Source organism: Pristis pectinata, chromosome 25 (genome assembly GCF_009764475.1).
Source record: "Pristis pectinata isolate sPriPec2 chromosome 25, sPriPec2.1.pri, whole genome shotgun sequence".
NCBI lineage: Eukaryota > Metazoa > Chordata > Chondrichthyes > Rhinopristiformes > Pristidae > Pristis > Pristis pectinata.
In genome coordinates, this window is record NC_067429.1 from 2,260,245 (window position 1) to 2,286,054 (window position 25,810).

The 25,810-nt window shown below is 46.6% G+C and overlaps 1 protein-coding gene across 1 annotated transcript; it reads right to left on the reverse strand.

Moving 5' to 3' along the window:
- Positions 1-1,315: 1,315 nt before the first annotated feature.
- On the reverse strand, positions 1,316-25,810 carry LOC127583088 (transcription factor Sp2-like). The gene is given in 11 exon segments (XM_052038836.1): positions 1,316-5,053; positions 6,433-6,453; positions 6,456-6,624; positions 9,274-9,465; positions 13,165-13,648; positions 13,650-13,731; positions 13,734-13,757; positions 13,760-13,950; positions 13,986-14,509; positions 16,302-16,381; positions 25,712-25,810. Coding segments are annotated over 11 exon segments (1,878 nt in total). The 5' UTR covers positions 25,719-25,810; the 3' UTR covers positions 1,316-4,949.

Consider the following 25,810-nt stretch of genomic DNA (forward strand, 5'->3'; position numbering starts at 1 on the left):
GGAATACCTGTCACTGGTTTTGATGAAAGGCCATCACCCTCAAACATTAACTCTGTTTCTCCCTCTGCCTGACCTGGTGAGTGTTTCCAGCTTCTTCTGTTTTATCTCAGATTTCCAACATACAATGTTTAGATCTACGGTGCACCTGCTGAATTACATGAACCAATGTCAGATTCCAGACTGTACCACAAAGTCTTCTCACTCATACTGCTGGGGACCAAGCTGAACACCTATCCATATCTCGGCAAGTGTCCATTCTATGAGCAGAGGATATTTGATTACCAAGGGCTTCACAATGTCCACATGTGTATTTTCCCAGCAGTAGAAGTTCTGAGTGAATCTTCCTCTTGGAAAGACAATGAAACCATTTACTGCATGCACACTGCGATCAACTAACTCAGACCACACTGGGTGGTCTCAGACAGGAGTACGGAGTGTGCTTGGTATCAGGCTGGCTGAGAGAGAGTGGGGCTTGATAACTACACTGGTCAGTGTGAGTGGAGCTTGATAACTACACTGGTCAGTGTGAGTGGGGCTTGATAACTACACTGGTCAGTGTGAATGGAGCTTGATAACTACACTGGTCAGTGTGAGTGGAGCTTGATAACTACACTGGCTGGTGAGCATGGCTCCAAAGTGGTCAGTGGTTCGGTACAAGTGTGGTTTGGTGCAAGCAAAGGCTGTGTGAATGCAGCTTGGGCTGATGTGATCACAGCGAAATGTTCATCTTTGTTATTTGAGACCTGGGCATCGTGGCAAGGCCAGCATCTATCACCCATCCCTAACCGTCCTTCAAGTGGATAGCTTGCTTGGCCATTTCAGAGGACGTGTGTCTACCACTTTACCAGGGGCCTGGACTTGCAGAGACTGGGTAAGTGACAGATTTGCTTCCCGAAGGACATGAGTGAACTGGGTGATTTACTTTCCTGACCACCACTGCTGACATCATCACCTTTCCAGAGCACTAGTCCAACAGGTAACTAACATGTACTAAACACCTTGCCATTGCATCAATGACCCCTCTGGCATTACATGCAGGGACAAACTGATTAAGTACACAAGAAAGTTGTGCAGAAATAGGGTGGGAGACTCCTGGGGGACCATGCACAACAGCATGGATCAGTTTGGGCCGAAGTGGCCTGTGTTCAGTGCTATAAATTCGATGTAACTATCCCTGGGTATCTGTTGTAGTGCTGGAGCTGTCTCCAACGCTATGGCGTTCTGTCACCTGCACCTCCAGTTTAGATCAGAGGACCTGGAGCAGACCAGCAGTCCTGATTATCAGCAGATTAAAGACCAGCAGAATCCTGCACTGCCATCCTTTATTTTTCTATATAATATACCAAAGAACATTTACAACACCTCATAAATCCAAGCAGTATTCATTATACAAAGGCTATTTTGCTAAGACAGCACTTATAAGAAACAAACAGCAACTCACTGTGTGGAAGACCACACAGAGCAGTGCACCTTGGATCCCAGCGACCCTCAGCTCTGTCCCAGCACTGCACAGTGCTGCCAGCTGTAACAATATCGGACCCTCCCTTGCAGGAGGTAGGAGATGCCAGACCCAACAATCAAGCCCATTGGGAATTGGGGGCGGAGTGGGTGGGTGGATGGAGGGGGGCGGTGAGGAGGAGCTGAAATTTGAGAGCAAGGGTCAGAAACGCACTGAATTGTGATATCTTTAGTTAGCACCACAGGCTCTTGATCAGGTATCACTCAACTTTCCAAATGTGCAGCAAACACACTCACCACCTGGTACAGAAATCACCTGCTCAATGTTCAGCTTTTATCTCCTACCAAGTAGTATACATCTCTCCTCGCAAGCAGCGGTTGCGAGCAGGGCAATAATCCACACGCTGCTGGAAGTTGCTAGAAGACGATTCATTTCGGCTCTTTTGTGGTTACCCTAAGTGTGAGTTTCTCTCCCCACCACTGGAGGATCACATCTGTCCCGATCAGTCTCAATGTGAGCCACAGACACAATGTTGGGAGATAGAAGTGGTGCCCAAACCTTGTCTCAGCTGTCAGCCACACATCTCCCTACTCAAGAGCCAGTGGTCAAGAACAGGAACGCACCTGGGGGAGAATCTCAACAGGGTCCCAAATGCTGTCAGACTGGGGAACAAAAGGTGGTCCAGTTCCACACTGGAGAATGTTTGTCCCCCTCCGAGAGAATTCACTGCGCAGAAGTAACTTTTGCTCCATTCCAACAGCCAGTAACTGTACATATCAGAGGAATATGATAATGAAACTGATGCATGCCATTAGTAAAGGTTAACCTTAAAAAAAATTTGCTGTTTTCTACATCAGCTTTTTAAAAATTGCGGCCTTATTAATATCCATGTGATCTGACAAAAACAGAAACTCCTGATAGTCACTGGACACATTGGCACAGACAGTTTGAACTGCTCTTCCCAACATTGCGAACCCCTCAGATAGAATACTCCACTGGAATTGGGTCAGGAGGCAGTGAAGAGCAAGGATTCAAAACATTTACTACACTTCCAGTGCCCATTGGAAACCGTGTGGACCCAGTCCAAAAGAGGTCAAGTGGCAGAGATTTACCAAAATGAATCCAGGATTAAGGAATCTGAGCAGACAGGGAAGAGGGGATGATTAAGGTTTCCCCCCCGTAAGGCAGGGGAAGATTTAAGAAGGGATTGCTAGCTACTTGAGGACAGGAAGGGCTTTGATAAGGTGACACTGCTCCCAGCAGGAGGATAGGAGACCAAGGACACAGATTGAAGGTAATTGGCAAAGTAACCAGAAGGGAGAGGAAGAAACGAGTCTGTTTCTTCAGTGAAGTGAGTTGCTGTGATCGAGAAGGTGCTGCCTGAAAAGGACAGTGGAAGTAGATCCAACCGCAACTTTCCATGGAGAATTGGATAAATAACTGCAGTGAAGAGTGAGAGCGTGGGTGTAAATGGATACACCTTTCAAATGCTGGCAAAGGGACTATGGGACAATGGTCGGTCTCCTTCTGTGCCGTCTCATGAGGCAGTCAGGAAGTGATTGACTCACACATATCACACTAAAGCTCAGGGCCAGAGCCAGCAAAAAGCAGGAAAGAACTGGATAAATCGCGCCCACATAAAGATCACCTATTTGGGTAAACATGACAAATCTTTGAAGAGACAAATAATTTCTTGCATCTCCTTCCACGTCAACCAAAGCACTAAGCAACTCCTTTTACTCTGTTAAAAGAAAAACAAGAGTTGACATCACAGTCGGGAAACAATGCATGTTCACCGTGGAACCTATTCTGTGATGTCAGTGGCATCACTTGCTGTGACAGCAGAGAGGAGTGGTTCAACTGGCAGCAGCCTCTCTCCAGGATAAAGACCACTCTTTCCAAATTTGTTGAACTGGGCTTTTGTCCCAATATTATGAATGGTAAACCCACAGTTGCTTGTTTCTTGCAGTTGCTACTGGAAACCTGCTGGAAACGCATGTTGCTTCTGTCCTGGTAAAAAAAAAACACACATGGAGGAGGATCCTATATCAAACAAAGATTTACCTTGCCCTCCCCTCAGCTTGACTAATTAACTTCAAATCTCAGATGGATGCAGAAGAGGTGATCGCTGCCTCTCCCCACCTCCAGTTCACAAACTCGAAGCCACAAGCCCAATGGCGCATTTGTGTTAATGCTGTGCATGCAATGGCACGCCTGTGTTAGCGCTGGGCACACACAGCAGCACACATCCTTGGACATGGCCAGGAACTCTACCTGCTGTTGCCTTGTGAGTCAAACAGCCTGTTTTGATGATTGAACGAAAAACAAGGAAATCACGGAACTACTGACCTGGTGAGACTCACTGCCATCAAGAGGGAAAAATCCCCACTTTATCACGTTTAAGAACACAGAGCCATTCTGATCAGCACACTCATTCGTTTGAGCTGTTGTGTGTTGACTGGGGAAGAATTTTTTTCTGAGCTGATGACTGTGAAATTGTGAGCCTGGCTGCACAGGAAATATTCTACACTGTCTTAACCCATGAGAATATGGGAGAAAACTGAACAGGGCACATCTGCAGGGGGTTTCCTCCACTCACTGGTCTGAATTGGAGACCCAAGCTGTTGTATAGGATGAAGTGGGGCCTGACTGGAGCCTCCATATTTACTCCCATCCCTACCCACCACGTTTATCACCAATAAGAAATTTATTACCAGTCATCTTATAACATCCAAAACATATACTAAAATAAAATCCGATTTCCTTCCAATGAAAGCTCAAAAATACAACCAAGATTTCTCTGAAACAACTGTAAACACTATGGTCATCACTCTAATAAACATTGCAGGGTACTACAATCCAGATTTCATTTTTAAAAAATCAATACTTTTTTTAAAAAACAAATTATTTACTTTTTCCTCATATTTGTGTCCAAAGATGAACTGTTTGGACAGAAATCATTTCATGATCCTGTGGCAGAATCACATTTGAAAAAAAAATCGTTTTGTGAAATTAAAAAAAAGCAAAGTGACTATTGAAAGCCTCTGCTCAATCGAAGTACAATGCTCTCATTATTGTATCTGACAAAATCTAAGGCATCTTATCATTAGAAAACAGGATATCAGCAAAGCTATGACTGTTATACAGGAAGGAATGGACAGAACAACCAAGACCGAGACTAGGCTTTCTGAACTTTGCTTTCTCGCCTTTTCAGCACGAGTAGCTTTGCCTTCACCCTCACGCACAATCCGTTGTGCTCTGCATGCCCGCGTGTCTCGCCGGTAATGTGGGTTACTGCAGTAACGATGTGTTCGGCTGCTTCTGTAGCACAGGGAGGCAAGGAGAGTACAGGCCAAAGGCAGCCCTTCCTCCCTCTGGCAAAACGTTTCTCGTCTCTTTCTTTCTTTAAAAATGCAAAAAATGAAAATAAAATTAAAATGTTTGACTTCTGTTGTGATGGAGACCATATCTCCTGAGTGTCCCACAGACTTTAGACCAAGTTCTTTGTGTTCAAGTGCGTTTTGTAGTGTTTGGTCAGATGGTCACTCCTCATGAAACGCTTGTGACACTGTCCACACTCGAAGCGTTTGTCACCTGCAACACATAATCAGCATGCAGGCAAGTTTACACCAACTGTGAAGCATCTCTGACCAATGTCCATGTTAATGAAAGGTTCTGAGGGAAGGTTATTACCTGAACTGTTAACCCTCATTCTCTCTCCACAGATGCTACCTGACCTGCTTAAGTAGTTCCAACATTTTCTGTATGTATTCCATTATGAAGTCAGGAATCGGACGATTCCATACAGCAACCTTCACTGAGTGGAAACTCAGAATGCTCAGACCTGCCCCATTCCCAACATTCAAGCTGCTGGAGTAGATTTCACCACCATGGCTCTTCCACCTGTTGGTCCACCTGCATCCTACACTCTCTCCTCGGGCCAGACATCACAGACTGATTGGCATTACTGCAAAAACTCCCCTTAACCATGATAGCACAAACATATGTTGGAGTTAGAAACCAGCTCACCTGATGCTTCAGGGTATTTACGGTAACCTCTCAACTTTTGAGTCAGACGAGTGTGGATTTAAGCTCCACTCCTGTGGCTTAAATCCCCCTCTCTTTATTTCCCTGTACCCCTGCAACTTATCCTCGCTTGCACATGTCCATTTAACCTTGTCTTTAGTTCTTTTGTCCTTTACTTGTACCAAGGAGTAACTTACAGCTGCTAAGTAACCCTACCAGCACATTGTTGGGATGTGCAAGAAAAGCAGAGCAGTGGGGGACAGACATCCACACAGTCATGGGGAGAACATGCAAACTCCACACAGGTAGCACCCAAGGTCAGGACCGACCTAGGTCCCTGGAGCTGTGAGGAAGCAGCACCAGCTCCTGTACCAGAGTGCCACCTAATTTTTACATTAACTTTCTCAATTGCAATCTGGCGGATAGTTATCTCTTGACCTAATCACTGATTAAAGAAAAGAGATTACCTGATCAATTATCTCACCACAGTTGGCCACCCATGTTCCCCACATTACAACAACGATTAAGGCTCACTTCATTAGCACTGAGGGACATGCTGTGGTTGTTGAAGACACTACAGCAATGTAAATCCTTTTACTTTGTGGGACAGTGTCCCAATGCAGACGGATTCAGTGAAAAGTTACTTATGATCATAAATCTGCCTTCTTACTATAATTAGCAAAGACAGTAAAGAGATGCTCTAACGTTCAGAAATATTAAAGGCCAGCCAGCCTAACTTTAGGAGCAAAACATTATACCTCAAATTTATTGACATGTTGGCAGATGTGATTTCAGGAGGCAGTTGGTAACATGCCTGGAATTAACCTGCCAGCTACACTGATGGTTTCCAGTGACGGCAGAGCTCCGCACTTTTACTCTGGATCACTAATTGAAGGTTCCTCTACAGCCTATTAAGAAGAAATAGACTCTACCTATGCAGTACTGACCTGTGTGGGTCCGAGCGTGCTCTGTAGTTCATCACTGCGAGTAAACCTCTTTCCACAGAAGACCCAACTGCAGACGAACGGGCGCTCACCCGTGTGTAGGCGGACGTGGGCTCGGAGCAAGGATGTTTTCCGGAATACTTTTTCACAACCTGGAATGTGGCAAATGTGCTTCTTCTTCCAACCTCTCCGCTTCTGGATTTAAAACAAAGTCACTTTGTTAAGAACAGCTTTACACGTTCAATGGTTTAGCGAGATTAGCAGTGAATGAAGAATTAACAAGACAGCCAAGCAGGATGGGCCATGCTGTATGTCTCTATGAAAACTGGCCCCAGCATTTTCACCAAATCAGCAAGCCTGACAAAATAAAGGAAATGACCATAGAATTCAATGTTCTAAATACTAGACGGCAAAATTCTGTGATACTGTCCAAAACAGGACCCAAGGAACTTGAAATAGAAAAGAAAATGTTGGAGATACTCAGTGGGTCAGGCAGCATCTGTGGAAACAGAAACAGTTAACGTTTTGGGTTAATGTTCCTTCATCAGAACCAGAAAGTGAGTAAACAAGTTACGTTAAGTTGCAGAGGGGATTGAGAAGGGATCTGTGGAATTTGTTTCCACGGAGGCAAAGTCACTGGGTGTATTTAAGGCAGAGATTGATAGGTATCTGAGTAGCCAGGGCATCAAAGGTTATGGTGAGAAGGTGGGGGAGTGGGGCTAGATGGGAGAATGGATCAGCTCATGATAGAATGGCAGAGCAGACTCGATGGGCCAAATGGCCGACTTCTGCTCCTTTGTCTTATGGTCGGATGTCTGATAGGGTGAGGCCAGAGCTGCCCTGGTGGTAGACTACGGGTGAAGCCATCTGGTTAATTGGTTAATGAGGACAAGAAAAAGAATCCAGAAACGAAGGAACAGGTGAAAGCTGTGCAGGTCCCTGGGTATTTGCTGAGATTTCCATCATTTTCTGCTTTTTGTTTCAGAATTTTGGCATCTGCAGTTTTTTAGCCCGAGATCTGTTTAGCCAATTCAGTTCTCTCATGCTGACCTCAATTTTAATCCATTTCCTTGGGCCAGACACCCTATCAATCTCAGTACTGAGCTTCTCAATTTACCCCTGGTATCCACAGCCTTCTTGGGGAAGAGAACTACACATTTCCATGTCATGTGTGTGAAGAAGTGCCTCCTGACATCAGTTCTGAACAACCTGGCTCTAACTTAACATCATACCTTCTTATTCTAATCAACCACTGATCTATTACGTTCAAGTGAATACAAGACTAGACTGTGCAACTGTAATTTAAGCCTTGCCCTAGTTCTGGTTTACTTTCTTTCCTTCCACTTAGGCAGACTGGCCTCCAGAGTTTCAGAAGTTGCTGGGGTAAGGCACCCACCACCTGCCCGAGGTCTGAACACAACTCTAACCGGGAGGTGATGGTCCATTCACAGAGTTGCACAGCACAGAAACAGGCCCCACGGCACAACCACATCCACGCTGCCCAATATACCCATCTACACTAATCCCACTTACCTGCACTTGGTCCATAGCCTTCTACCTTCTATGCCTTGGTAATTCAAGGGCTTGTTTCGATGCTTCTTACATGTCATGAGAGTCTCTGACTCCACCACTCTGTGTGTGAAGAAGATCCCCCTCAGATCCCATCTATACCTTCCCCCCCCACCTTAAACCTATGCCTTTTTTGTCTTAGACACCCCCCATACCCAATCTAACCCACATAATTTTATATACCTTAGAGAGACTCTTTCACAGGCAAGCATAGTCCTATATGGGTAGATGGGATTATTGTATATCGGCAAAGGATCAGTAGGATGTGGTGGGCCGAAGGGCCTGTTTCTGTGCTGTATGACTGTGTGAATCCATCAGGTCATCCTTCAGCCACCTGTGCTCCAGGGAAGAAACCCCAGCTTATCCTATCCATTAATATCTTGCCGATAAACCTCAGCCCATGCCTTTTGTTTCCACTGGACAATTACTCACAGCTCTCCTGGCTCACCTCACAGCCGACGAAAAAACCCCTCTGAAACTTCAGATCATCCAACAAGCCTGCTGCCTGCACCCTAACCTCACGCCATCTCATTCTCTCTCACCCTGGGCTTCCACTCCAGAAACGATTCTCGTCCTTGGCCGTGGCCCTCTCTGTCTCTGTTCCAGCCTCCATCCCAGAACCCTGAGATACTGGTGCGCGCCCACTTCTGACCACTTGAAGATCTTAACATCTGCTCCCTCATGGCTCTCCCAGAGGAAACCAACCCCTCTCTCTGGTTGTGTGTGTGTGTGTGTGTGTGTGTGTGTGTGTGTGTGTGTGTGTGTGTGTGTGTGTGTGTGTGTGTGTGTGGTGTGTGTGTGTGTGTGTGTGTGTGTGTGTGTGTGTGTGTGGTTGCAGGGTAATGGAACTTCTGCTCAAAAAGACCTCCCTCTGTCATTGCCTAAATTATAAAAAAAACAAACGAAGGTGTGGTCTGGAGACATAAGAGACTGCAGATGCTAGAATCTGGAGAAACACCAGAAGTAGAGGCCAGGAAGTGATTCTGCCCCTCCTGCCTTCTCACGTATCAGATACAGAACCACAACACACTTCACAAACTTCTGCAGTAATGTTTATGGAACCAGAGACTAACAAGAAGAATATTTGTTCCTTTGTTGTCAGCAGGGAGCACCTTCACTGCCGAGACTGCAGTGACTCACCAGGAAGACCTAGCTGAACAATGGGGATGAGATAACATGTGAGACAAATACGAGTGACTCCCACATCCCGAGAATTGAACGGAAGAACAGAGGAAACCAAAGACCGGGACAGGGGTTGGAAGCGAAAGTCCAGGCATACCTTTTCTCGCCGTCCTTGCAGTTGGGACACGTGCAGGCCATGCGTTTCATCTTCTTGCTCTGCTGCCCTTGCTGTGCCGTGATCTCGTCTGCCGGCAGGGCAGGCTCCACCTGCAGCTGGCTGAGCTGGCTTCGGACTCAGCCAGTGATGGTGATATTGTTGGCAGAAACTGGTGACACCACCCCTGCCTGCACACTCACTGTTGCTGTCCTGCAAAAACAACCAGGCTTCAGAAAGGAAAGAGAGATTTCTGCAGCACAGTAGAGACCATTCAGTCCGTCATCCCTGTGCCACCCCTCTGAAGGAGCTACATACTTTTTCTGTTTCCAAGCAGCTCCAATCCTAATTACATTTGTCTATTCAAAGATTTATCCCATTTCCCATAAAAGATAACACTGTTTCTGGTCCTGCATCACTGCAAAGATGTTCACTTTCAAATACTCTCGTTGCTGCCCAATAACCTAAAAATTTGAATTCTGCATCAAATCTCATTAACCAGCTCTGCCTCTAGTGGAAGGAGTCATTGCTTGCTTTGTCCTTCCTGAAAAACAAATCCTCGTATCCTTGGTGTTAAACTTCACCCATTCCGCAGGCTTGATATATTTAAAGTGCAAAGATCTCAGTGCACTATTGCAATTGATTTTTCTTTTGTCAGATAGGAATTGAATCCAGAATATTCAAGTTCAGGCTTCCAGACCTCTTATTGCCTATGCCCAATCCACAGGCTTACTTGCATCACCTATATTGGCTACACCAACCAGCAGTTCAACAGATTCCCTTCAAACCTCCAAAAGGCTAGCTCTGCTGCCCACCTTAAACATTCTTCAGTCCTGCAACCAAGAAATGGATGAAAATTAACCCCCATATCATTCTGGTACAGGAAATGATGCTAAAAGTAAACAACAAGATATAACAACAAAAGTTAGGAATAAGATGAAATAGAGCCCTTGTCTTCCTCACACAGAGATCAACGTAACAAAAATCTAGAGTGGATGTCATCAAAAGAAATAATAAATTATTTAAAATGTTATGGAGGAGCAACACTTTGATCTCTTAACTAATGGGCTAAGATGAGCTGAAGGCTTTTTCTTCCTTCTATGCATCTTATTTTCTCAGCTACATTCCATTCTGCTCCCTCTATTTTTCACCCAAATTTGCAGCCTCCTATAGCATTCCCTAATTATGGGAAAACAGTCTCCCAGCCACTGTGGGAAAGTGAGACAGATCAAACACTTCCCATCTGCCCTCCAGTCTTGGAAAAGCATCTTCCCTGCAGATCCACTTACAACACAGGAGGCGAGTCAGCATGAGCTGATGACGGGTCTGTACTACCCCTTTAAAAGAGCAGTCGGGCTTGGTCCACATGCCACCTTCTCTACCTTGTCCAGTTTCTCTTCCTCCCTCTGCATCTATCTTTTAAAATAATGAACTATTTTTACAAGGAGCATGTCCTAGATCCTGACGTTTATCCTCAGCTCCTCTCTCAATCTTTGCCAATGCTTTTATACCTTTGACCTTGTGTCATCAACCCAATTCACCTTCACATCTGGTAGGAACTCAGGGCTAAGGTAAGGAGGGGCATAACTGTGTGGTGCATGAAGAACAATCCAAAATTGTACGTCCGGCCCCACCGTTAAAAACTTTGCCTCCAGTTCCCTTCTCTCTTCACCTTCAGATCCACAATGGTGAGAAGCTGCCACTTTGACCAAAGGACAAAATGTTGCCATAATACAATGCCTTAATATAGAACATGGAACACTACCGCACAGTACAGGCCCTTCGCCCACAATGTAGTGCCGACATTTTATCCTGCTCTAAGATCTATCTAACCCTTCCTTCCCACATAGCCCTCCATTTCTCTATTATTCATGTGCCTATCTAAGAGTCTCTATGATAAAAACAATGCAAGTTTGACACAGCCCATATAAGGAATTATATTGGGTCAAATATCCAAAAACTGGACAGAGTTAGGAAAAAAAGGACATGATTTCATAATCAGTTTGAACTCAGTGACTGACAGAGGGGACTCAAGGGGCTGAATGGCCTCCTCCTGTTATTCTATTATTTAACCTGTTGCTTTGTTGGACTAAATTCCTTTCACCTGCACAAGGTCTATGAATTTTAAAATAATGCAGAACAGAGACCATTCAACCATTTGCCTTACACAGTGCGATGTGGTTAAAAACCACTCCCTGATCCTCCCACAGTCTGGTAAATGCTCCATTACCTAACACTTCACCAACCAGCAACTTGCAATTCAGAGAGTGTGTCTGCACAGACTGAGGGACAAAGCTGAGGGAATACCCAGGCAGAATGAGGTTGGGACACAGGGGGTTCATGGACTGAATGAGGGACAGTGATGAGAGTGCTGGACCAACTGAGGGAAGGAGCATTGGTTTGACTGACACCAAGACAGCCGTAAGAATATGCCTGGGCTGACATGGGTGACCGTATACTTGATTAACTGGCATCTATATTCCGCACATTCCAGATAAACAAGCTTTCACTGTACTGCCTTTTTCCCTTAAAGTACTTCTCCAATTGTCTTGTGAACAGGTGTACGGTGGAGAGCATTCTGACTGGTTGTATCACTGCCTTGTATGGAGGCTCCAAGGTGCAGGATCAAGAGGCTGCAGAGGGTTGTAGACTCAGCCAGCTCATCACTGGCACAACTCTCCCTGCCATCAAGGACATCTTCAAGACGCCATGTCTCAAGAAGGCAGCATCCATCACTAAGGACCCTCACACACCTGGGACATGCCCTCTTCATGTTACTACCATCGGGGAGGAGGTACAGGAGCCTGAAGACCCACACTCAACATTTCAGAAACAGCTTCTTCTCCTCCACCATCAGATTTCTGAATGGTCCATGAACACTACCTCGTAATTCCTCTTTTGCACTATTTATTTATTTTTGTAATTTACAAGTAAATTTTATGTCTTTCACTGTACTGCTGCCACAAAAACACACAACTTCACAACATATGTCAGTGATAATAAACCTGATTCTGAAGTTGGCAAAGATACAGTGGGACATAGATCAGCTGGAGAGATGGGCAGAGCAGTGGCAGATGGCATTTAATCCACACGTGTGAGGTAATGCATTTTGGGAAGGATTTGGTAAGGACCTGAAGAGCATTGATGTAGAGAGGGGCCTTGGGGTTCAATCCATAGCTCGCTGAAAGTGGTGACACAGGTGCATAGGGTAGTAAAGACATTTGGTATGCTTGCCTTCATAGGCTGGGGCACTGAATACAAAGAGTTGGGATGTAGTGGTGGAACTGTACAAAACGCTCGTACAGTTGTAGAGTTTTGTCTACAGTTCTGGTCGCCACGTTACAGGAAGGGATGTGGGTAGCAGTAGAAAGAGTGTAGAAGAGATTCACCAGGATGTTGCCTGGAATGTACATCTGTAGTTATACAGAGAGATTGGAGAGGGTGGATTTATTCTCACTGGAACATAGGAGGCTTGGAACATAGGAGGCTGAGGGATGAGCTTATAGAGGTTTATAAAATTATGAGGGACATAAGACAGATGGTCAGCATCTTTTTCTCAGTGCAGGAAAGCCTAGAACTAGAGGGCACAGGTTTAAGGTGAGTGGGGAGAAATGTAAAGGTGATCAGAGGGGTGAGTTTTACACACAGAGGGTGGTGGTTACCTGGAATGAGCTGTCAGAGGAGGTGGTAAAGGCAGATACAATTATGGACAAGTACTTAGGTAGGAAAGGTGTAAAGGAATAAAAGTCTGATGAACAAGGTGGGCTGAAAGGACCCGGTTCTGTGCTGTACATGTCTATGACTAAGTTCCCACCGAATCTGCCTCTAACCGCCTAGCAGGCAGCGCGTCCCAGGTCACAATGGATGTGTAGATCATGGTGGAAAGAGGCTTGGGTTAATTGTCTCTCACCTGCAGCATTGGTGACGGTCACTGGAACCCCAGGCACCTGTAGCCCGTTGATGCTGATGGTCTGTATTGACTGGCCAGAGGCAAACTGTGTCGCGTTCAGGTTAATGGCACCTCCTGCCGGGGCGATCCTTGGCAAGGCATTCCCTTTCCGGATCATTGAGCTTGTGGTGGACCTCTTGCCGCCTCCGGCTGGGGCAATCCGGGGCAAAGTGCTTGCCCCCGAGGGGCTGGAGGCTGGCTGGAGTGTGGAGGTGCTCTTCACGGGCAGAGCCTGCCAGTTCACCTGTGCTGAGGAGGAGACAGAATGGGCCCTAATGATGACGGGGGCGGAGCTGTGCTCACTGGTCTGGACCTGGAAGTTCTGCGGGATTTTCTGAGGGACGGTGGGAAGGGTGTGGCCGCTCATGGAGGCTGCTTGCACCACACGGATGGCCTGCTGGGGAATGGTCTGCACTGGCTGCTCCTGCTTCTGTTGCACCAACCTGCACCTGCTGCAGGACATTGGAGCCTGGGCTCTGCAGCAACAGCATGTTGGTCCCCGACTGATGACGTTGCCCGACGTGGTCTCCACAGGGTCACCGTTTCTGCCACCGCCGGGGGGTTTGCCGATTTCCTCCGCGACCGCTTGCCGAGTTTGGTCAAGCTGCTGGCACACAACGGTGTCACCAGACAACTGAATGGGGTTCCATCTCCGGCACCCACCAGGTTACTCACGGGCAAGGACAGTGCCATGTTCCCCCCGCTTGCCAGTTTGATGATGTTAGCCCTGTGGTCTGTAGAGTCGTGCCCCCGACCCTCTGCACCTGTACAGGGAGGGATGCGGCAGACTTCACCTGCATGGTCTGGGGGCAGACCTTTGGTGCGTTGCTCACTGGTGTGGTGGTGACGAAGGCCTGGTTGGTCCCTGGAATGATCTGGATTTGACCCGCCACATTCTGCTGGACATTGGGCGATCTGAGGGACTGGCCGCCAAGGGTCTGAACCTGGGGAACCACCTGGTACTGAACTCCTGGCCGCGAACCTTTGCTGACCACTGCTTGGTTCTGGATGGCAAGCACCAGCTGTCCTGAGCTGGAGGGACTAACGGCCGCACTGCCCACCTGCGACCCCTGTATCTGGAAGACTTTCCCATTGGCCGTTGATGAAGCTGAGGTTGCCGCCGTTTTGGCCCGTTGGGTTGCCGGGGCTGGCTTCAGGAGGCGGCAGCTTCTTGGTGACCACCTGCAACCGCCACACGGGGAGGGCGAGGAGCCGGAGTCTGCGGCAGGAGGCCCAATCTTGCTGCCAGGTGCTGCCAGGAGAGCCAGTGGGGAGGGCTGAGAATCCTGGAGCAACGGCCAAAAACAAAAACAGAAACTTTAGAAACTTTTATAGAGCTTTTTAATGACATCATGACATCCCAAAGAAGGTTTAAAACCCATGCAGTATCTGAGAAATGTTGTCACTGTTGTAATGCAAGGAACGTGGCAGCCAAATATGTGCACAGCAAGCTCCCAAAAACAGCAATGTAATATGACCAGATCATCTGTTTTTGGTGGTCTTTGACCATCATTTCCAGGAGTCACAGGAAGCTGCAGATGCTAGACTCTGGGACCAACAAACAATCTGCTGGAGAAACTCAGGGTTGCCGGGTTTTGACCTGAAGCATCGACAACTACCCCCACCCCCCACTCAGATGCTGCTTGACCCGCTGAGTTCCTCCAGCAGATTGTTTGTTGCACCTTCATTTCCAAAATTACTTGTCCTTCTTCGAATAGCACTGGGGATCATTTACATCAGATAACAGCCTATTTACTTTACAGAAGGAGGCCATTTGACCCATCAGGTCCATGCTAGCAGGGCAATCCCATCATTCCCATTCTCCAGCTTATTTGCCAGTGACACATCAGTGTTCTCCTCCAGGCTGACATCTGCAGCATCAGGGCTCTGATTACACTCAGCCAGCTCTAATGGACAGGGCACTTTGTGCACATGCCTGACACCAGACTCTCGAAACAGATACCCTCCTCCTAGCTCTGTCACGCAGTAGATTACAGGAACAGAGGAAGGAGATGGTTCAAGAGACCTCTCAAATTCTCCTTGTAGCATCCTCATTGACGTGTGCATCCCTGGCCAGTGGTCACTCAGGACAGAGAAGCAACAGACAGGTGACACGAGGACGTTGAGTCTCTCAAACAGTGATGTGATAATGACCAAATGATCTGCTTCTACTGTCTGTTCACCAATACCAGGAAATTGTTGGAATGTTCCCTGCAATTCCCCAATATATGCCGCTGGCACTCGAGACACATCTGTGGATGTGGAATGCAACTGTGCATTAGTCCTCAGATCCATCCAGATGCAGAGTTAACATCCATGAAGGACTCTGGTATGACCTCCTATCCTTTGATGAAATGTCTTCTGGGGCTGCAGGACTGGCTCTGCCCCTCTCTGTCAGGGAAGGGAAAGATCAGCCTGGGTTCATATGCTTCTTTTCTGGAAAAAGCGAGGATACGGGTTGGGACACCAGAGACTGCAGATGCTAGAACGTGCAAGCAGAAAACAAACTGCTGGAGGAACTCAGCGGGTCGGGCAGCATCTGTGGAGGGAAATGGACAGTTAACATATTTGGTTGAGACTCTTCATCGGACACAACAACACAATCATTCCAGATGAAAGGTCTCGACCCGAAACGTTGACTGTCCATTCCCTCCACAGACGCTGCCTGACCTGCTGAGTTCCTCCAGCAGTTTGTTTTTTTACTGAGGATACAGCTGAATTGGTTGTGCTGACTTCAGCTGGAACTAACACGAAGGATGGACAAATACTGGTGGGCATCAGCCTAGTCCCTGATGACACAGGGGTGTCAGGAAGAGTGAGGGTTGGGCGTATTGGCAGGTAGGGGAGAGAAACAAAAAAAGGGGCTTGGATTCCCACCAATTGCACCTCTCCCCCAGAGAGGACATAGTACTTATTTGAGTTCCCCATTACTCAGGCAGCACCATCAAATTCACCCAGCCCAACAGCACTAGTTAAGAAGAAGGTACTCTCATAGGGATACCTGACTCCAGGTGCTACAGACTCAGGAGCCACCGCTTTATTAGGTGGAGGTGTTACAACAGAGAGAAGGCTACGTACCTCTGTCACTGACGACGCTGCTGGCTGGAGGTATTCACTGGGACTAATAGTGGCAGTGACAGCCATACTGTCCTGCTGGTCTGAAAGAGAAAATACATCATTTAATCACAAACAGCAACCTGAAAGGAATCACCTTCATTGCCAGTCTGATCAATTTACCCTTCAGGTTGTTGAGTTTATTGTCATGTGCACAAGCACAGTGAGTTACAGTACAATGAAAATCTTACTTGCAGCAAGTCTTGTCTCGTTTGCTCAGCTTCCTTCTCCTAGTCTGTGCACCACTGGTGATGTTCCCACCCTTTGAACACTTGACCCTTAACACTGATCCAGCTGCATGAGGCCACATGGGCTGTGCAGAACCTGCCCTCATTGGCCACTTTTCAGACAGAAGACTTTGCAGCTTTAAAAACTCTGGTTAGGCTGCATCTGCGTTCATTTCTGGTTACCCCAGTATACAAAGGATGTCGAGGCTTTGGAGAGGGTACAGAAGAAGTTCACCAGGATGTTGCCTGGATTAGAGGGCACGTGCTATAAGGAGAGGTTGGACAAACTTGGGTTGTTTTCTCTGGAGCAGCAGAGGCTGAGGGGAGACCTGATAGAAGTTTAAAAGATTATGAGGGGCATAGATAGAGTAGACAGCCGGTATCTTTAGATAGAGTCGACCCCCAGGGTCGAAATGTCCAATACTAGAGGGTATGCATTTAAGGTGAGAGGGGGGAAAGTTCAAAGGAGACGTGTGGGGATAAGTTTTTTTTTCACACAGAGAGTGGTGGAGAGTGGTGGGTGCCTGGAATGCGCCGCCAGAGGTGGTAATGGAGGCAAATATGATACAGCCGTTTAAAAGGTTCTTATATAGGCACATAAATGTGGATGGATATGGACATTGTGTGGGCAGAAGGGATTAGTTTAGTTGGGCGTTTAATTACTAGTTTAATTAGTTTGGCACAACACTGTGGGCCAAAGGGCCTGTTCCCGTGCTGTACTGTTCTATGCTCTAAATCTGTGGGTTCCACCTCAACTCCAGAGAATGGATCATAAAGTCTAGGCTGCCACAAGTCCAGTACTGAGGGAGTGCTGCACTGTCAGAGATGCCATCTCTTGGAAGAGCTATTAACCTGTTAAACATCGGCTTGCTCAGCCAGATGCAAAAGATCCCACAGCACCATGTTGTAGCAGAGCAGAGTTCTCCTGTGTCCTGAGCAAGTATTTATTCCTCAGCAAGTAACATCACAACAGTTGATCTGGTCGCAGTCAAACTGCTGTTCATGGGATCTTGCTGTGCTCCCATCAGCTGATGTATTTCCTACATTACAGATCATATTCAGAGCAATGAGAAGTGATCCCAATGAAATACACAAGGTTCTATGAGGGCTTCACAGGGTAGATGCTGATGGGATGCTTCTTCATGCCGGACAGTCCAGAATCTGGGGGGGGATGGTGTCTGGGGAAACAGGTAGCCACTTAGGGCTGAGATTGGGGAAAGTTCATTTTTACAGAGGATTGTAAGTCTTTGCAACTGAATACACAGAGGGCTGTTGTGACTCAACTATTGAGTGTTTTCAGGCTGAAGTCAATGAGAGGAGGAAAATATAGGGCGGAAAAATGGACGGGGTCCGGTTCAACCACAATCCTGATCGATGGGTGAGCAGTCCAGTCTCAAGGGCAATCTGACCTGTATCTGCTGCTCCATTGAGCATGGAAATTTACAGCACAGAAGGCCATTTGGCCCATCACATCCATCCAGGTCAAAAATTGAGTTATTTAGATAACTCCATTTCTCTGCTTTTGGTCTATAGCCTCACACGTTACATAAGAACATATAGAATCGAAGCAGGAATAGAATGCTTCAGCCACAGAATGTTATTTATTCAAAGAAATCCAAGAAATTGGTCAAATATGATTTTCCTTCCATGACACCACATTGACTTTGTCTGATTACGTGGAGTCACAGAGTGTCGGAGTCACACAGTGCAGACCCTTCAGTCCATCGTTCACACCATCAAACACACCTTTACACTAATCCTCATTTTTTGATTGTTCCCACATTCTCATCAGCTTCCTTGCTCCTGCTCCACCATTCAGTACGATCAAGGCTGATCTCTTACCTCAGAACCACCTGCCTGCACTGATCCCATGTCCCTAGAGTCCACTAAATCTCCAAAAGTAAGACTCTTCAAAGTGCTTATCCAGACATTTTTTTTAAAGTATGTTGAAGGTTTCTGCTCCTCCACCATTTCAGGCAGCGAGTTCCTGGCCATCACTATTCTTTCAAAACAGATATTAAGATTTGCAATAGCTACTTAAAAAAAAGTTAACAAAGTGAGAGTTGGTCCAAACAAGAGTGAGCGCAGTTAATTAATAATGGAAACAAGAAGGTGAATTAAACAGGAATTTTCCACCAGTTTTCATAATAGAGGAAACAATTAATATTCCGGAAATTGCTATAAATTGGGAAAAGGAAGGCTAGGAGAAACCGAGGAAAGTTATGATCACCAGGGCAGTGGTGCTGAGCATATTGTCAGAGCTGGTGGGATGACTTTCCGGGTCCTGAGAGACTTCATTCTAAGATCTTAACAAGTGGCTAGTGGGATAGTTGATGCATTGGTTGTAATTTGACAGAATTCCCTGGATTTGGGGAACATTTCATTAGACTGGAAAATAGTAAAAAGTAATTCCTATATTCAAAAAGGGAGGGAACAGAAACCAGGAAACTATAGGGCAGTTAGCTTAACACGCGTCATTTGGAAAATATTGAAAGCCTTTGCTAAAGACATTGCAGTGGTGAACAAATTTGCCTTACACATAAACAGTCATCAGTTTGATCCAGAGTAGAAAAGGAACTTTAAGACTTGCTCCATGGAATTTCTCTCTCCCATCTTGAGGAAAGAGTCGTGTGTTTACATTAGGGTTGACACAGCTGTGAAGTCAGTAGAGCTGCTGTCTCAACTCCATCGCCCCAGTTTCAATCCTGAACTCTGGTGCTGTCTGTGTAGAGTTTTGTATTTTTTCCATGTGACCACATGGGTTTCCCCCAGGTGCTCCAGTTCCACCCACATCCCAAAGACATGCAGGCTGTAAACTGCCCCTGGTGTACATGAGTGGGGGCATCTGGGAACACTGATGGGAACATGGGGGGAATGGGATTAGTGGGCTAAAGGGTCTGTGTCTGCGCTGTGTGACTCTGACGCCCTATGACTCTATGTAATCAGACAAAGTCAATGTGGTTTGTGGAAGAAAAATCACATTTCACCACTTTACTGGATTTCTTTGAATAAGTAACATGCTGTGGATAAAGGTGGACCTCTTATACTTAGATTTCCAGAAAGCTTTTCATAACGTGCCACATCAAAGATTATTATGGAAAACAAATGCTCATGATACAGGAGGTGTGGATAGATTGGTTGGCTAATAGGGGAGAGGGAGTAGGCATGAAGGTGTCTTTTTCTGATTGACCAGAGGTAACATATGGTATTCTGCAGAGATCGGTGCAGGGGCCTCAACTTTTTACTATTTGTATGAGTGACTTGAGTGAAGGCAATGAAAGAATGCTTGTTAAATCTGCTGGTGGAACAAAGATATGTAGGAAAGTAAGTTGTGACGAGGACATAAGGAGGTTAGAAATGCACACAGACAGATTAAGTGACTGGACAAATATCTGGGAAATGCAGTATGATGTGGTGAAATGTGAAATTGTCCATTTTGGCAGAGAAAATAGAAAAATACATGATCTAAATGGTGAGAGATTGCAGAGCTCTGAGGAGCAGAGAGTCTGAGTGCATGATTTCACAAAAAGCTAGTACGCAGGTACAGCAAGTGATTAGGAAAGTTAACAGAACGTCATTGTTTATCATGAGTAGTTTGATAATGAAAGTACGGATCTTACATTACCAATTACAGTGGTGAGACCTGGAGAATGGTACAATATTGGTCTCCTTATTTAAGGAAGGATATAAATGCATTGGAAGCAGTTCAGAGAACGTTTACCAGACTAACATCTGGAGTGGGCAAGTTGTTTTATGAAGAAAGGTTGGGCACTCTGTCCTCTGATCTGCTGAAGTTTAGAGGAGGGGTCAGTTGAAATATTTAAGATTCTGAGGGGTCCTGACGAGAGAGGTGTGGAGAGAATGTTTCTGCTTGTCGGAGCATTCGGAACACAGGGTCATAGTTTAAAAATAAGAAGTCATCTCTTTCAGACAGAGATGAGACAAACTTTTTCCTCTCATGAGTCTTTGTATCTCTCTTCCTCAAAGTATGGTGGAAGTAAAATCTTTGTTCTGGACAATGTTGAGCTTCTTCAGTGTTGTTGGAGCTCCTTCATCCTGACAAACATCACACTCCTGACTTGTTCCCTGTAGGCAGTCAAGGGCTTGGGCAAGTCTACAGGTGAGTTAATGTGCTCCTCTCCACAAAGAGTGTTCTACTCCAGTTTCCTACTTCCAGCTCTTACAGCATTTGATTTTTAACTGTACTAAATATAAAGTTCACAGTGTGTGGAGATCAATGAAAACCCCATTGCTCCTGAACGGAGGAGGAGGGTCTGGAGTTGCATGAGGGCCAGGGCAGGTAAGGACAGCAGACCTCCATCCTGTACAACAATGAGTGAATCAGATGGATTTTTGCCGCAAATCATTAGTTTCATGCTCACTGCTCCTGAGCCAAGCTGTTTTGTTTAAAATTCCAGACTTACTTAACAACTTGAATTTAAACTCCCCAGCAACAAGGTGGGATTTGAACTCATGTCTCTGTATCAATGACCATGCTGCTCCAGTAACGTAACCACTATGCTACGGTTCACTCCCCTCCACATACATCATATTTCAAAACACATTCACTCCAATCTTTATGTTGCTGACAAACACAGTAAAATACATCATGATATTTCATTAAACGCTCAGTACTGTGTATTCTGATAATCAGACACTACATGAGAAGAAATAAGAAGCCTTGCATTCTATACAGACAATTAAGTATTGTTGAAGTGCATTCACTGTTCTAATGTTGGAAATATGGCAACCAATTTGTACACAGCAAGCTCCCATAGAGAACCAGAGCAAGGGAGTCATAATAAACATTTATAAAACACTGGAGCACTGTGTCCAGTTCTGGGGGCCACCCTTTAGGAAAGATGTGGAGGCTTTGGAGGGAGTGCAGAGCAGAGTTAGTGGATTGATTCCAGGGATGAGGGACTTTAGTTGTGTGGATAGACTGGAGAAGCTGGGGTTGTTCTTAGAGCAGATGAGGTTGCAAGGGGATATGATGGAGGTGTTTAAGATCATGACGGGCTTCGACTGAGTAGATAGAGTGAAGTTGTTCCCAGTGAGAATTCACCCACCTTTCCTCAAAGTAGGACCAGGGAACCTTTTGCATTCATCACATACAGAAGATAGGTCTGAGTATATGATGCAATACAAAATAGATCACCTCAGGAAGTCCAGTGCTGCCTAACAAAAATTTCAGGAAATACATACAGGGAGCTTCAGCCTTATTCTGTGCCCAAGGCACAGAGTGGGACTTGAACTCACAACCTTCTGACTGAGCCACAAGAGCACTACCCACTGATCGAGCTGACAATTGCAGGGTGGAAATGTCAATTACAAGAGGCCATCGCGTTAGGGTGAGAGGGGGAGAGTTTCAAGGAGATTTACGAGGCAGGTTTACAGAGAGTGGTGGGTGCCTGGAACACAATGCCAGGGGAGGTGGTGGAAGCAGATACACTAGCAACATTTAAGAGGCATTTAGACAGGCACATGAACAGGCAGGGACAGGGGGACACAGACCACGTGCAGGCAGATGTGCAGCTTAAATTGGCATCATGGTCGGGACAGACATCGTGGGCCAAAGGGCCTCCACGTGCCATGACACCATAATACAGAATAAACAGTAATGACCAACCACTGAAAAACTGGAAAAAATACACCCCAGTGACCAGGGAGCTGTGTGTACCTCACTGATGCCCATTCTGCAGATTACAGTAGTGAGCTTCTTCAGAAGCACAGTATAACACCGACACTACAGCACCAAGCACACCGTTCAGTAAACTGAAACCCGTCACAGCAGTATACCGAAAACTGTCAGACAACATGCAATACTGTAAACCATCCATTACGGCAACAAACTGTCATTAAATATCATGCCATGGAATAGAATCGGAGGCTGGTAGCAAGTGCTTGTCTCTTAGACTGGAAGGAAGTGTGCAGTGCAACTCCCCCGGGGTGGTATTAGGATTACTGCTTTCAATATATATTAATGACTTGGTCTTGAGTGTACAGGGAATAATTACCAACTTTGCAAATAACAGAAAACTTGGAGGTGCAGTGAAGCATGAGGGAGATGGTCCTAGACTTCAAGAAAGAGGCTGGTGGAACGATGGATAGGTGGCAGATGAAATTTAATGCCAAGAAATTCAAGATGTTACATTTAATAGCAAGAATAAAAAGAGGTAATATAAATTGGAGGCCATAATTCCAAAGGGGGCACAAGTATAGAGATACGCAGGGTGATAGGTGCATAGTACGTTGAAAGTAGCAGGGCAGGTTGCAAAAGTGGTTTAAAAAGCATATGGTATTCTGGGTTTCACGAGTCGAGACAGAGCTCAAGGAAGATCATGAACCTTGCTGAAACAGTGGTTCAGCCATGGCTGCCGTGTAGTATCCAGCTTTAGATTTTAAAGAGGATACAGAAGAGATTTATCAAAATAACTGTAGCAATCGAAAGTGAGCTGGATAAGAATCTGAAAGGAAAGAATTTGCAGGGGTGACAGGGAAGAGCAGGGGGTTGGCATGGACTTGACAGGCAGAACAGTCTCCTTCCATGCAGTAGCCATTCTGTGAAAAGTATGTCAGAAACACTACATGGTATCACCACTCTACAGCAAAGGACTGAGCTCCAGGAGACAATATATTGCATGACTGTGCACTGTGCAACTTCCCGCAGGGCTGGTTCTCCTGGCGTGATGTTACTGGAAGACTGCAACCTGTGATATGGTATATAACAAGACTAAGCTTGATATTGTATAACTGCCTTGTAATGAAAATAAAACACTGAATAAACACAGCTAAGGTGTCATTTGACCCAACCGGTGTTGATGCTTCACTCATTGTCCTGGTATTACTCATTTACCCTTTCACCATCTCTTATTTCTCTCTCACTCCTGTTTATCCATCTTCCCCTTAAACATCTCTCTGCTGTTCACCTAACTCCTCCCCATGGGAGTGAATCCTGGAGCCTCCCTGCTCTCTGCAGGAACTTTCTTTCAAATCCTCTATTGGATTTATTAGGGACTGTCTTATTTCAATGGTCTTTGCTCCTGCTTTAACCCACAAACCAATATTACAGCATTTCACACTGTGCTGCAGTGTATCACAATTAGCATCATCTAACAGAACCTTACAACAATAAGTGATTAATGCTTTGGTGCTGTATGGAAGTGATCATTAGAACATAAAACAGTACAGCACAGGAACAGGACCTTCAGCTGTCTGTGCCTGAACACGATGCTGAATCAAACTAAATCTCTTCTGGCTGCACACGATCCATATCTCTTCCCTTCAACCATGAGGTTCTTAAACCAACCTGCACAACCTTAATCACTACCTAAGTATAGTAACAGTTTGACAACTTTGCACTACAATGGATTTTGTTTTTTTTTTGTTTTAATTGAGTTCTTTCTTGTATAATTTTGTACAATTTATGTTTAACTTATGTTTTTCTTGTGAACGTTGTATCTCTAATTCTACGTGCCTGTGATGCTGCTGCAAGTAAGTTTTTCATTGCACCTGTGCATACATGTACTTGTGCATATGACAATAAACTCGACTTTTAACTTTCCATTACCTGCATATTCAGGTGTCTATCTCACAACCACTTAAATGCCACTATCACATCTACTTCCACCAGTACCCCTTGGTAGTCCATTCCAGGCACCCACCACTCTCTGTGTAAAAACTTGCCCTGCACATCTCCTTTAAACTTTCCCCATCTCACCCTAAATGCATGTCCTCTAGTACGTGATCATTAATACACTATACAGTGACCAGTGGTATCAGACTGTGGTGAAAATTTCTCTACAACCTTGGTCAGTGTTGCAGCAAGAGTCATCGCAGCTGGTGGACAGTGTGCACTGCTGTGCTCTGGCTACCTGTTGCACCATTGCGTCACTGACCTGTGGTAGGGCAATGTGCTCATCGTTTAATTCAAATCTTCCCAATAATCACAAAACCTTAATAAACACATCAGCTCAACTTGACTTTTGTGACAGACAGTTGCAGAGGGGAAGGGTTGCAAGTGTCAACATTACTGCAATAACACTGCATGGACAAGTCCCCAATACACAGAGGCAGCTGTTCGCCCCCAACCCTCAGTCAGGACCATCTGACTCATCTACCCCCAACCCTCAGTCAGGACACTCCAACCCCTCTGCCGCCAGACCCTGGGTCAGGACCCTCCGACCCCTCTACAACCAACCCTGGATCAGGACACACCAACCCCTCTGCCCCCCAGACCCTGGGTCAGGATCCTCTAACCCCTCTACCCACCCAAACCCTGGGTCGGGATCCTCTGAACCCTCTACCAGCCCCAAACCCTGGGTCAGGACCCTCTGACCCCCCTACCACCACCCCTCCCCCCCCCCCCCAAACCCTAGGTCAGGACCCTCTGACACCTCTACACCCAACCCTGGTCAGGACCCTGCAACTCATCTACCCCCCACCCCTGGATCAGGAGCTTCTGACCCCTCTACACCCAAGCCTGGGTCAGGATCCTCTGAACCTGCTACCAGCCCCAACAAACCCTGGGTCAGGACCCTCTGACCCCTCTACCACCCACTCCCCCCCAAACCCTGGGTCAGGACCCTGCAACTCATCTGCCTCCCACCCTGGGTCGGTCAGCACCCTCCCAAACCCACCCCCCTCGCCCTGTGCAAGTCCCTCCAACCCCGCCCCCCTCCCAACAACACGGTGCGGAGGGGCGGCAGGGCTGGGCGGCTGGCACCGCCTCCCGCAGTCGATGGGCGCCCGGACTCCACCGATGCAGCGCCCCGGTGGCACGAGGGGCACCCTCTCCCAAAAACTAAATGTCATTCCTGCTTTGTTGCTAAAACATATTTTAAAATATATAAATCACTTGCAATGCAAAATATGCAGGAGTTTGCAATGCGGCGGTTGCAATAAGATTCCCCTTGCATTGCGCTCGGGGGGCTTTGCCCGGAGCCGGAGCAGAGCCGGAACCGGAGCCGGAGCGGAGCGGCCCGGCCCGCCGTCCCCTCCCCCACACCCCGGGCCAGCCCGTCAGCCGGCCGGCGGGCGGACGGGCGCCCCGGGCCCGGCTCTGCCCCCGGCCCCGCCGCCGCCGCCCCCTCGCCCGACGCCCATTTAGTTCAAAATCATTTATTTTTGAAAAAAAAAGCGACCTACCGCTCATGATGTTTTATTCACTTTAAGAGGGTCAAAGTGGAGCGCGCCGCCGCCGGCCAATCGGCGGCTGGTTTCCGCCCAGTACATGCCTGATTGACA